Below are 13,603 nucleotides of genomic sequence, written 5' to 3' on the forward strand. Positions count from 1 at the left end.
AATAACAAGCACCTCAATCGCACCTGAAGCATTGCAACATCATTTCTATTCACTTAGGATTAGATCTTCAAAAACCACAATTCTTCAAGAACGGAATGCAAACTCATTTGAAATCTCACCAAACATTTGCAAAGGTACGTCTAAATATTAATTTATTGCTTCTAAAAAATATATTTACTTTAATTTAATTATATATTCGATAAAGAAAATTGTACAGCTGTAGGTTTTCGGATTCCTCCGAATCTTCAGCCATTCACACATAGTCCAAGTATTCCTCCTCACCATTATCGTTTTCGATTTCAGCCTCCTTTTCCATATTTCCTGCTTATGCTGATAATGCGATTACTTGTTTTTGGTTTTAGTTTGCTTAGGTGGGGAACAGTAGTGATAGGGTTCTGGATTTTTATCCTCTTGTTGATAAAAATGAACGTCTCCACCACAATACGAACACTTGTGACTAGTTTCCGGATGGGCCCGATACTGGTAGTGTCCGCAAATATCACTGTATGTGAAACTCCGAAACTCTTTCAGACAACTCAAACATTTAGTGAGCAGACCACCTAACTGGCGATCATCGCGCAAAATGGAAGGCACTACACTACATACTTCTAAATCTTCACCCTCCACTCGTTTCGCAATTATTTCATCTATTTTTTCCATTTGTGTATGTTTGTGTTTGTATATACAAATATGTTTATTTTAAAATGATATTCGCTTCACCGCTTGCGTTTTACTGTAGCTACCACTTTATGCGACGTTACTTAGGCGACTTGGTTATCCGTATGCCTAACTTTTTCTGGTGCCTCCCCGACCTCGTCATGGCCATCGTCGAAAATAAAATTTAACTCATGGACCGCAATAGAAAAGAAAGAACTAAGCAACAAATAATTTAATAACACACTTCCAATTAGTAAGCATATCCAATAACAAGTATGTATGTTAACCGCAGCTCAAGCATTGAAATTATAATAGAATGAAAATTCACTTGAAAACCCACCAACCATTTGCAAAGGTACATCTAAGTGTTAATTTGTTTCTACAACTGCAGGTTTTTATTACAAATATTTTTTACAATACCGAAAAATAAATAAATTCATGAACAATAAAGTTTGCTGCCTCTGCGTTAACTTTCTCCATTACTCTACTCTTGTTTATCGTTTGTTCTTCTCTTTCTTATCTGTGCTGTTGCCTACCCTTTCAATGCACTGCACATGGTTTCCCTTCTATTCCATTTCCTTTCATTTACCATTATACTTGTAAATAAAAATCGATGTTTCAAAAAGTATGCCAATTCAATTTTATTTCTAGCTTCGGCAGATTTACATTTTTACAAACTGGATTCAGAAATGGCAAATAATAATAGTAATAAAAAAAATGTATTTGTATTGTATGTTAATATTGTATGTACGATTTCGTACACACTATGTACATTATTCATAATATCGTTATGAAGAGAGTGTGTATAGAATATTTAAATATATCGAGTAAATCAAAGGATAAGTATTTGTATATGTTGCATCGAAACCTTAGTTTAAATTCATATAAAATAATTCATTTTCTGCACAAGCTCAGCCCTCAGCGCCCTTAAACTATCTAGCATTAGTATTATAGAGTTATGTAAATAGTATTTGTAAATATTGTATAGGATGCAAAAATACAGAGGTATGAAATAAATTGGTTACGCCATAACTTAAGAGATTATGAAATTGCGTGCCTTCTATCTAGCATTCAACTATAAAGATTTAGGCTCAAAAATAAAACCCTTCGCAACTGGATTAAGTAAAAGGAGGAGGTAGGGATGGAATCTATTTTACAATATTTATCTGCGTGATCTCATAACAAATACAGGAATTAGGCGAAATGCAAATACTTTCTAAAAACCAAAATGTATATAAAAAAGAAACAACTAACGTAAACACTAAATGTTTTACTTCTGCTTCTCAAAGTTCAACGATCGCGGCGTTAGCGCCAGGTTCTTAAGACATGCATAGGCCTGCTCCTCCATGAACTGCTGGTCTTTGGTTTTGCCGCAGGCGACTCGAGCCCATTTCGGATCGATGAGATGATGACTGGACTGGCCTCGACTCATCCCGAACCTCTTACGGTAGAAGGGGCTGTTCTCCTTTTTGTTCTCATCGAACAGAAAGTCTGGTTCGCTGCATAATGTATCCTTAATTATGTTACTTGGTGAGAACGGAGCGATCGAACCATCAGATGTAAGAAATTTGCTTGGTGTTTCGGCCTCGAATGGCTGCGGTTTCTTTCCATATGGCATTGTGTTTGCGCTCCAGCTAGTAAGCAATGATTTTCTGGCCCGCTTCGGAGGCGGCGACTGTACACCGGTGCTGGCATTGCACGAATCCTCGTAACCAGATTGGCCGCTGAAACCAACGGAGCTGCTGTTTTCTGTGGATTTATTAGTTTCCGATTCGTTCAACTGCTCCTCGCTTATGATTTCGGCCAAATCCTCCACTAGACTGGAGGGACTGGGGGGCTCATAGCGACGGCCATCACGTTTCTTGCCGATGGCAGCGATAGCTTTCTTAAAAGATGTCGGTGTTCTTGGACCCGCAATTCCTGGAACTAATAGTAAATACAAATATAGATTAGTCATCGATAGCCGGACAGTGTTTAACGATTGTTGGTTTACTTACTTTTATGTGGCGTTTCGATCGAAGAATTTTCCAGATCCTTTCTAATCTCCATGCCTACACGATTATATGTCTTCGCCACAGGAGTGCTGGCTCGCAAATTCATGTCCGCAAATGTAGTTAAACAGGGGGACTTGAGGAATTGACTGGGTGAGAAGGGCAGCGGCTTTATGGGTGTCACAACTGGTGACTCCGGTAACTTTGTATTTGGATCGCCATTTTTGTTCTCACTGGAACCGCTTTTGGGCATTGGTTTGCGGGAACGCTTCAATATGTTGGGTGTTGGTCGCGATAATTTCACATCCGGGTATGGCAGTATTGGCAGAGAGGGCATTGGATGGACGACACCAATACGCGGGGCGGTTGGTGCAGTGATTGGTCCCTTTGCGTCATTGTCAGCCCGCTTTGTACCTTCCGCGTTAGTATCGCTTACGCTTTGCTTTCCATTTGTTGATTCGATGTTCGATTTTAATAGAGAACCATTGCTTGCATTCACGCCTCCATTCTCAACAGTACCATTGGCCTGTGGAGTTTGGGTTGGCTTATTAATGCCACCAGATTTGATCAATGTGATTAAGTGCGTTCGAGAAGTCTTCAGATCGCCACCAGTGTTCGCTATTGGTCTGCGCTCGGCATCGTATTTACGACGCATCGTTGAGTTCCAGTGGTTTTTGATGGCATTATCTGTACGACCCGGCAGCAGTTTGGCAATTTTAGCCCATTGGTTTCCTAGTTTTATGTGCGCATGGTAAATAATTTTGTCCTCTTCCTCGGTCCAGGCTGTTTTCTTAATATTCGGATTGAGATGGTTATGCCACCGTTCACGGCATTGCTTACCAATGCGTCCGTTTAAGTAGCGAGCAATTAGAGTCCATTTTTTGGGACCGAAACGACGCACGAGTTCAACGACTTTCTCATCTTCCGCGCGCGTCCATGGTCCTTTAATAAGCTCTGGATTTAGGACCTTCGCCCATCGCTGTTGAACCTGCTGTTCGAGGCGATCCTTAAAATATGGCCCAATTATGTCCCAGCGATCACCGAATTTTTCAACCAAGGACTTCAGCAATAGGTCTTCGGATTTAGACCAGCGCTTTCCGAAGCCGTAATTCGGGTGACCAACCGACTTTGGCTGATTCTGTTGACCATCGTCCTCGGTTTTTATGACCACATTGCCTACATCTAACGATATGGGAAATTTCGATTCGTTCGCCAAATAGTTCGGATCATTTGACAGGAAATGTTGAGGACTAACGCTTATGCTCAACGTAACAACGCCATCGGAATCGACTTCTCCGATCGGAGCACCGTCACTGGCAGGCTGTGATTGTGAACCATTAGTCTCACCATCATCAAGGCCGCCTTCATGATCAGAATATTCTGATTCCTCCGAATCTTCAGCAATCGACACATAGTCCAAGTATTCCTCCTCACCATTATCGTTTTCGATTTCAGCCTCCTTTTCCATATTTCCTGCTTATGCTGATAATGCGATTACTTGTTTTTTGTTTTAGTTTGCTTAGGTGGGGAACAGTAGTGATAGGGTTCTGGATTTTTATCCTCTTGTTGATAAAAATGAACGTTTCCACGACAATACAAGCACTTGTGACTAGTTGCCGGATGCGGCTGATACTGGTAGTGTGCGCAAATATCACTGAATGTTAAACTCAGAAACTCTTTCAGGCAACTCAAACATTTAGTGAGCAGACCACCTAACTGGCGATCACCGCGCAAAATTGGTGCCACAGCATCACTTTCTGTACGCCCGTACTGCACTTGTATATCCGGAAGCTGAAGTTTCGCAATTGTTTTTTTATCTACCGATTTGGATCCGTTATTGATTTGATTTAAATAACCATTATCTTCCATTTAAATATTTTGTGCACCTCCACACCTATACATATATATGTGTGTATGTATTTGTATATACAAAGGTGCATTCGTACACACCAAGCGCGTTTTCTTCACAGAAATAAATTTTTTTTCTACGTATTGTACGTTTATTTTCAAATGCTATTCGCTTCACCACTTGCGTTGTACGGCAGCCACCACTTTGTGCGACGTTACTTAGGCAAAGCAACAACAACAATGCAGGCTAGCGTGTTTTTCCTCTTAAGCTGTTGACTTCACATTTCAAAACTTTATATTGTCTCTTCATGGTGCCGTATTACGTACATTAAATTGTTGTATTACTCAGTAACTAACACTAGTTCACCTTAATAGTTCGACAATTATGGAGATACACTTCAATGCCCAAATTAATTAACTTAAGATGGAAAACTAACTTGAGTTCTCACTGCTTTAAGGCGTCGATTGCTACTTTTATCGCGCAAACCAGCCCTGTGTATATCGAATAACGCGTACTGACCATGGTAATCGTTGAAAATGTAACGAAGCCAACCACATGTATCGAGCGTTTGCTTCAAACATTCATTTGAAATGAAGATACATTTTAAAATACTTGTATATATTAAAATATTATAAGTATGAAGCGAACAATGTTAAACATTTTAAATATTATTGCTTGGGAGGCAGATCTGAGGCGGGTCTTCCTCTATTATTGGTTGCTGCAATTTTGTTTTATTGCGATTGTTTACTTGTTGTCAAGTGGCTGAGCGTATTGGGACGAAATTTCTGTAGTTGCTTTGCGTTTACATGGCATTGTGAAGTTATTATTGCACATTAAGGTGGCTCGGAGGATGCTCCTAGTCCCGCTATATCTGTCCATACTGATGATTGCAGCACTTATAGAATGTGGTCATCGGCTCGTCTGCTGAACGCGTTTGGACTTGCATAAAATAGGCACGCTTATGTGAGCATGCCGAGCACTCGGCGTCGGTAGAATCGACGTTTTCCCACGTGGCTACGCCACCCAGCACTTGATCAATTTCTTTAAGTTTTGGAAATATTTTCGACGAAATCTTCTTTTTGATATCTGATATGTAGGGGCATGCGTAGCATGATAGACGTTGATAAGTATAATCTTCGCTGTCTTCGATCATTAAACTGCTACTGCACGATGGACAGAAAACCAACATAGTTCACACCAAAAATTGTATCCGTAACAAACTAACTAATGAAGTCAAATAATAATATACAAATACAAATGAAAATAATTCCTTGCACACTGTTTACGAAAATATCCTGCCCGAATTTTGAAAAAATTATAAGAATAATTTAATCTATTTAATCCAATTAAATATATTCCCATGATTAAAAAAGTGAATCGCAGTAGCAATATTTTTGTTATGAATTAAGATATATATAAAATTTAACAGATTTTATTCTTCATTTTATTTAATATTTTTATTTTTGGTAGATTTTTACTTTTTATATGTATTTATTATTGAAGATTACAAATATTATTATTTAATGCGTATTAAATGTGGTGTATTTGAAGCCCGTTATCGTTTGTAAATGTGATTTAGATGTGGAGGCGCGGTCGTGACTCGCTGTTAACGTAGCAACAAATACTGCATGCGCTCATTTCTAAGTTTTATCGCCTATCGAAGCGAGCATGGAGCGCTTTTTTGGCGGCTGCCGGCTCTCATTGATTTCGGTGGCCCGACTGAAAGCATTCGCGAGTGGTTTGTCTTCCCGACAAGTTGGTTCTTTGGCGAAGTGTCGAGCGGTCTTTGATTAAAGCGGAAATAACACAATTGCTTTTTTTAATACACAATACATTAAAAGTTAAAGTGAGTGTCTAACCTGGGAAACAATTGTCATACCTAATGTACATGTCGCAAATAATGAGCAAAGTCAAAGAGAAATTGCAGCTAACAGTAAGGCTATAATGATGATAGTTGGATTGTAGTAGTTGTGTTCAAGATGATAATTATGATGCTGTTGATTATTTCACGAAAACGTTTTTGCGCACAAATTCAATCGGCACGAACACCAATCACTATTCACTTAAATTCTTCCTGTTCTTGTTGTTGTAATCTTAGCCGGCTGAAAAAAGCATGGCGGCGACGTCGTCGTCACCCTTTTTTTCATCATTTTGCAAATTAGCAAAGTTCTATAGAAGTTTGTAGAACGAAACGACAAGCGCTGGCGTTGGCGTTGACGTCGACATCGCATCTTTCTATTCAATGTTGTAGTTGCTACGCACAAAGTACAAAAGCCCAAAAAAAAGAATGGAAGAATGAAAGATGAACGAACGAACTAGTTAACTTTTTTGGGTCTTTACTTTGCATTTGTATCTTCCAATTGGAATTTTTGGCGGCAGCCATGTTTTATTGACCACCATTTTGATGAATTGCATAATTTGTAGTGAACCCTTTGTTGTGTTTTTTTGTGTTTTCCTTTATTTAAATATGTAGATGCCACAATTGCAGAAGCCCGCACCCGATTTCGCCGGCACCGCCGTCGTTAATGGCGTCTTCCAGGACATCAAGCTGAGCGACTACAAGGGCAAGTACTTGGTGTTGTTCTTCTATCCTTTGGACTTCACATTTGTCTGCCCAACCGAGATCATCGCCTTCTCCGAGGGTGCCGCCGAATTCCGCAAGATTGGCTGTGAGGTCATTGGCTGTTCCACTGACAGTCAATTCACGCACTTGGCATGGATCAATACGCCCCGCAAACAAGGCGGTTTGGGCAACATGGAGATTCCTCTGCTGGCCGACAAATCGATGAAGGTGGCACGCGATTATGGTGTGCTCGATGAAGCCACTGGCATACCATTCCGCGGTCTATTCATTATCGATGACAAGCAGAATCTGCGTCAGATAACCATCAACGATTTGCCCGTCGGTCGCAGCGTCGAGGAGACTCTGCGTCTGGTGCAGGCCTTCCAATACACCGACAAGTATGGTGAGGTGTGCCCAGCTAATTGGAAGCCTGGTCAGAAGACCATGGTCGCCGATCCAACCAAGTCCAAGGAGTACTTCTCCCAGACCTCCTAAATAGCCAGATAATTGGCAAAAGGAGGAGTGGGGAGAGAATGTAGGTGTGCGTGCTTTTAGAAAACAAAAAATAAACAATGCCGGCTATTGTGAGCTTATTTGGGTGTTGACTGTGTCCACATTGGAGGGCTCGAACCGTACGCACACCACACAACACATGCAGAAAGAGGCCCACACACAAAAACACACAAACAAATACATATGAAATCAATTAAAGCGTAGCCCGTAGTTCGTCATTACTGTGACCGTTTCTTTTGTACTTGTCTTTCCTATCTTAAGCGGAAAGTTTGGAGCAGCTTATACTAAATAACACACACACACACACACAACCATACACATATGGCCACTGGCTACTAAAGAGCTGCTACTTGGTATATTCATACATACAAACATATATGATATGCATACACACATATGTAACTACTATTTTTTTTGTGAAACAATAAAGTAACTATCGAATAGTAATACACATTTTGTAGACATGTGGCGTCTTATCAGCGCCATTTGGTTATGTGGGTTGGCTAAGTAGTTTCAGCTGGCAATCGAGTGATTTTTTGTTTTTGGTGCTGTTATCAGAGGTAAGCGCGTTTCAATGTTGCGTTTATCTCATCTGGACTTTTGCTCTATTGTAGGTAGTGTAGGAGCGAAGATGGCGGAAATGGCTGCCATTGCGAAATTCCTAACCCATGGCAAATGAATTGAGTTGTGCGTCATCGTCAGCTGTTATTATTACTGTTACGTGTTCGGCCCACTGCTCCACAACATGTGCTGCAATTCCTGTTTAGCAATTCCAATTAGCAATTGGCAATGTTAAGTGCAAGCAGCTGCCTCTAATGCTGGCATTCAGCAGTATTGCCATATGCAATGCGCTACGCATGACGACGGCAGCCACAAGTGCAACTTTTTACAAATACCCTGCAGTAACGCGCGTCAGCCCTTTGTCATCAGTAGTGGATCCTAACAAAGGCAAATTTTACTCAAGCTTGTCGTTAGCCTTTACCAGTCAGTCCTTGTTAAAAAAGAAATATATTTTTCTTCGCTTAACTTTTCTATATATTTGTAAATCTTTTTATTATCTTATCATTATTTTTCTGATGGTTTTTATTATAATTTTCTGATGTTTCTTATATTCTCTTTTTCACATTTTCTCAACGTTCAAAATAATTATTTATTTTATAAAATTATTTTACCTTCTAACTGTCAAAATACAGTTAATGAGTGGCGTGTGCTTGTCGCCGCTCTCTAAACAGAAAGAGATACAGATAAATGAAGTGCAGCACTTTTGGGCTGCATCTAGTAGCCAGTGGCTCTACGAGCCAACTTAGCTTGTCAGTACAGCGGAGTACATACAATAATTACTTAGTTCAACAGGAGCATTACATTTGTCATCGTTTGTGCTGCTCTTTTAGTGATGCGCGTCGGAAATTCTACCATCTTCTGGGGGACCTCACTCTAAGTAGCGCATCAGCGACGTAAATTGGCGTAGGCATCTACGCACATAAATATTCATATGGCAGAGTCTGTATGTGTGTGTGTGTGTCGGCAGCACAGCTGCTTGAGAATTGGCGCTCTTTGCACGTACACGATGACGTTGTCAAAAGCTTTGAGCTGTTGCTATCTCAGTCTGTTTCGAACCTACTAGAACCCTTTCTAAAGTGCCCACCAGCTGGTTTTGCACACTACCCTTGTAGAGGGCATCTTATAAGTTCGTCGAGAGAGTTTTTAGTGTATGTTAAACACTCAATTGTTAAACTGTACTTTTACTTTTGACCTTGCGTTTCGGATTATTTCATTCATTTAATTATGTATTATCTACATTAACATTTATACCTTCTATATGTATATATGCATGTGTCTTATTTTATTAAAGACCGAATTCAATAAACATAAATATTTAGAAACGCAATTTGTAAATGCATTTATCTTATAAATATTTGTCGCTAGTTTTGAAAATATCTTATTCCTATGCATTTATTAAAAATATGTATTATTATTATATCAGACATTAATATTATTATATTTTTAATTACTTTTTTTTTTTTGATAAAATTATATTTATATTGAATGTAAAATTTTTAAATGAAAACCTATTTCCTAAAGCTGCGATTTAGAGATTTTTTTTTCTTCAAAAATCCAAAAATTATTTTTTTAATATACTTTTTTTTTAAATATTACTATTATAGTTTAAGTTACGTTATTTTCCTACATTTTTACACTTTATAAACTTATTATTAAAAGCTATAATTTAGAATTATCTATATTCTAGGATCTAAAAATTATGCACACCTTAAAAACATAATAAATATAAAAAGAACCCAAATAATCCGGGTGAAAAATGCAAAAAGTCATACATTTTAACAAGATTTAGATTCTTTGGACCAATAATGAAACAAAAATCATGTGCAAGCAAAATAGATCGTCAATCGGTATTATTATTTTCTTGATTGCAAAAATTGGCTCAGACGGAAGAACTGATAAATAGAAGCGAAAATACTTTCCAAGGGTATTGTCGTGCCGGCCATAGCTGGGGGAACATACACGTACTATTTGGTCAGCATCGTGACTAGTTTTGTATTTTACTAGTACCTGAACCTAAGTTGAACGCTCTGTGGGTCGATCGGCTGAAGCTATTCGTCAAAAATGATGACGGCGGAGACTGTCTCTGAAACTCTGATTATGCTGAATCATTGGCGGGGATTTCAATTATTGTTATTGTGGTTGCAAAATGATTTGCGCAACCAACTTCGGCCAAAGAGAGCAATTCAAATGCCATTCAATGGAGGAAAGTACATTTTGAGGCAAGTTTCGCCACCAATTGGGGCACAGAAAGAAAAAGTGTGCGTGCAGAAGTCAGATGGCAATCGAAATTCCGCAGTCCTGCTTTCAATTTCTCCGATTGATTTAGTTTATGGAATTCTGATTTCATTGCCGCACCATAGACATGACAAAGGCGTTGTTTCCCAGAGGGATGGCCGATCAATATCTCACGCTGTTGTTGTCAATAAAGCTAATTGAGACCCATAAAAAGCGCATTATATATTCCGAAATGTAATTAACTGTAACCACGAATTGTGTGAAACATGGAATTAACACTTGGACTAGGAGAAATATAATAAACTAAGTATATAGTATATATAATTGAAGACCCGACCCCGGAACGTGCACACTCAAATATGTATTATATGTCTGTCTCGGTTCCATAATTAAAGAAAAGGTTGTCTGTCGCGCCCACTTTGATTAGACAGGCGCTGATAAAGCCAGTCAGTCAGCCGATAATGCCAAAAGTAGAATCTATAAAAATTCCATCAAAAGGAATTGGAAGTTAATAAGTTTTTCTTGGGGAATTAAACGCTTTACAAACAATGCCAAAGACTACATTTCTTTATAAGAAAATGTATTTATTTAATATGAATATTATTTTTATGTATACATATATATTCAAATTATAAATAGTATTCGTAAAAGTGGTAAATAAAAAAATTTTAAATAGCTCAAAGTATTCGTTCAATTGGTGAAAAGAAATAGGCCAAATAGATTGTATGTTTTAGTAAAATTTTAAAAAAATATACGAAAAATCCTTTTGATCTGATTGCGAAGTCGGTATATAGCTAATAATTAAAATTCATTTTAAACTGGTAAGGCTTTATATTAAATATCCCTGTATGGGAAATTTAATGACTGCCTGAAATCTGACTGAAAACAAATATCTAAATAGTTAGGTTTATCTGCTATATTGAACAAACGCTTAAATCTATTTTAAGTTGTAAGCATTCAAATTACTTTAAAGGCCCTCTCGTATTCTCTTCTCATAACCTTTGCTGTCCGATTTCGTTGAACAAACCAAAATCGCCTATGGAGGAAATAAAGAGTATTCAAAAGCAAATGCCAAGGAATTTTTATCGTACTGAACCAACACTAATAAATTAATTTGGGAATCAATTCATAAAAAAAAGATGAACAACCATTAAAAAAAGGAAATTAATAGATACTTTTATATGTATATTAGTTTAGCTAAATAATGAAGGGATTCATAAATTGTAGTCAAACTGAAACATATATTTGTAAATTGTTATTTGCCTTATTTTAATAAATATTGTATTTAAAGTCGTTTATGTAGAAAATTGTCGCTTATATTTTTTAATTATATAATATACGAACATGTTTGTTTTATCGAACGGTTAATGTAGTTTGTCCATTTTATGGCTTTATTTTACTGCAAACTTTTCCAGGGCAAGATCGTATCAGCAAGTTAATCAACGAAACGTAAAGCATTCGGCATATCTCTTATCTTAACTACTACGGCCATTACTTGGTTCTGTCACCTGTGTTAAGCACAGATATGGTCGTGTATTAACTCATTAATAATTTAAATGCTTGGTGCCGTGCCATCATAACTTCTGATTGATAACTCGGCCAACAGCAATTAACACCTTATTATTTATTTAATAACGCATTTAGGTTTCTGCCATTTGAGAGCATGCAGTTTTTAAACCATAACAGTAAGGCAATTATGCTTGTAAACAGCTTATTAAACATTTATTGGTTTTTGCTTTGGTGATTAAACAACAACAAGTTGTAGAAAGCAATTAAACATTATAAATATATTACTTATAAGAATTAATCATGTGCTTTTTTAGCTATGTACTGTATATTTATTAAAGCTAGCATTGGACATATCACGCAGTTTTCAAATGGAACTCTTATCGATTGACATTTAGAGCTATCGATAACTTTGGCAAATTCCACAAAACTGTTACTTTGGGACAATATTTGTCCCAGCTGATAACACCGACAAAATCACTATCACGCAAGTAATTCGCATCTCTAACTTTAATCCAAAACAATTGCAGAAGCAATAATATTTTATACCCACTTGCATAAATATAACAAAAACGTCGAAACACCATCACGCAATTGTGAAAATAATAAATCTCAACATTTAGGAAAGCAGCAGGAAATTTGAAAGCACTCGAGCCACGTCCACGTATGCATCCTTAACAGCCAAAATTGAAAGAAATAAAAGCATTAACTCTAAAACAAACCCACAGCAATTTGGAAAGAGCCTTGGGCTTACGCAGCTATAATTTAAAGGCGTCAAGATGTCTGGACCAGAGACACAAGTGTCGAGTCTGCCGATGCCGCCAGAGCGGTACATTAGCAATTACACAGATGAGAATATAAGGAGAAACCGTGCGCCTCGCCCACCACCGCCTCCATCGCAACATGAGGTGTACAGCATGTTCGGCATTCAATATAACAACGATGAGATGATACGCTCCCTGGAGTCGCAGAACATAAAACGTCTCATACCCATACACTTCGATCGACGAAAGGAACTGAAAAAGTTAAACCATTCGCTGCTAGTCAACTTTTTGGATCTCATTGATTTTCTAATATTGAACCCCGACAGTCCTAGACGCACAGAAAAGGTAAGTACACTGCCAATTTGTGATATTTAGCTATTCTTTAATAATAATCTTCCCAATCGTCAGATTGATGACCTCAGCCTGCTTTTTGTCAATATGCATCATCTGCTCAACGAATTCAGACCGCATCAAGCGCGGGAAACATTGCGCGTCATGATGGAAATGCAGAAACGGCAACGAGTCGAAACAGCCACTCGCTTTCAAAAACATCTCGAGCGAGTACGAGATATAGTAAATAATGCGTTCGCGGCACTTCCCACACTGGCCGACGAAGAAGATGGCACGGCCAAGGTCAAAACAGAAGCGGATCCCCTGGAATCGAATGCGGCGGCGAAAAACGATCCAAGCTACCAACAGGATCGCATGATGTGTAAGCTTGTAGATGCCATTGAATGATGAAAGCCTTACTTTAGGTTTCTACAAATAATGTGAATGTTAAAAAATGAAAATCCGTGAGAATAATATAATTTTATGAACAGCATAAGCCGAAAAGAATTTCAATTACAACACCCCCCTTTGTACACTCATTTTAATTAAACATAATATTTAAACGAGGCACAACTTATTCATTTTACTAATGCACCGATTTTGATCGGGTTCCTTAACACAACTAAATCCAAAT

At 38.1% G+C, this 13,603-nt stretch overlaps 3 protein-coding genes and 1 pseudogene across 3 annotated transcripts; 2 read left to right on the forward strand and 2 right to left on the reverse strand.

Annotated features, from left to right (window-relative positions):
• Positions 1–1,368: 1,368 nt before the first annotated feature.
• On the reverse strand, positions 1,369–4,563 carry LOC115627285 (myb protein). The gene is made up of 2 exons (XM_030522917.1): positions 2,655–4,563; positions 1,369–2,583 (listed from the first exon to the last, which is right to left on the reverse strand). Exons 1-2 carry the CDS (start codon positions 4,114–4,116, stop codon positions 1,928–1,930), a joined length of 2,118 nt encoding a protein of 705 aa, XP_030378777.1. The 5' UTR covers positions 4,117–4,563; the 3' UTR covers positions 1,369–1,927.
• A 799-nt stretch (positions 4,564–5,362) lies between these two features.
• LOC115627382 lies at positions 5,363–5,686 on the reverse strand (annotated as a pseudogene).
• Positions 5,687–6,196: 510 nt separating this feature from the next.
• Positions 6,197–8,020, forward strand: LOC115627417 (peroxiredoxin 1). Its single transcript, XM_030523087.1, has 2 exons — positions 6,197–6,343; positions 6,971–8,020. The coding sequence occupies exon 2, from the start codon at positions 6,971–6,973 to the stop codon at positions 7,553–7,555; it is 585 nt and encodes a 194-aa protein (XP_030378947.1). The 5' UTR covers positions 6,197–6,343; the 3' UTR covers positions 7,556–8,020.
• A 4,383-nt stretch (positions 8,021–12,403) lies between these two features.
• LOC115627300 (mediator of RNA polymerase II transcription subunit 7) lies at positions 12,404–13,465 on the forward strand. The gene is made up of 3 exons (XM_030522936.1): positions 12,404–12,539; positions 12,604–12,984; positions 13,048–13,465. Exons 2-3 carry the CDS (start codon positions 12,655–12,657, stop codon positions 13,375–13,377), a joined length of 660 nt encoding a protein of 219 aa, XP_030378796.1. The 5' UTR covers positions 12,404–12,539; positions 12,604–12,654; the 3' UTR covers positions 13,378–13,465.
• The last annotated feature ends 138 nt before the right edge of the window (positions 13,466–13,603 follow it).

This window comes from Scaptodrosophila lebanonensis, unplaced genomic scaffold, assembly GCF_003285725.1.
Source record: "Scaptodrosophila lebanonensis strain 11010-0011.00,11010-0021.00 unplaced genomic scaffold, SlebRS2 tig00000092-arrow-pilon, whole genome shotgun sequence".
NCBI classification, from domain to species: domain Eukaryota; kingdom Metazoa; phylum Arthropoda; class Insecta; order Diptera; family Drosophilidae; genus Scaptodrosophila; species Scaptodrosophila lebanonensis.

What these genes read in the sequence shown, in the direction of transcription:
- LOC115627285 (XM_030522917.1), bottom strand. Translation starts at nt 4,116, where the DNA reads ATGGAAAAGGAGGCTGAAATCGAAAACGATAATGGTGAGGAGGAATAC. An exon ending in GATCGAAACGCCACATAAAA is followed by an intron (nt 2,584 to 2,654) that starts GTAAGTAAACCA and finishes ATTTACTATTAG; the next exon opens with TTCCAGGAATTGCGGGTCCA.
- LOC115627417 (XM_030523087.1), top strand. Translation starts at nt 6,971, where the DNA reads ATGCCACAATTGCAGAAGCCCGCACCCGATTTCGCCGGCACCGCCGTC.
- LOC115627300 (XM_030522936.1), top strand. Translation starts at nt 12,655, where the DNA reads ATGTCTGGACCAGAGACACAAGTGTCGAGTCTGCCGATGCCGCCAGAG. An exon ending in GTCCTAGACGCACAGAAAAG is followed by an intron (nt 12,985 to 13,047) that starts GTAAGTACACTG and finishes CCCAATCGTCAG; the next exon opens with ATTGATGACCTCAGCCTGCT.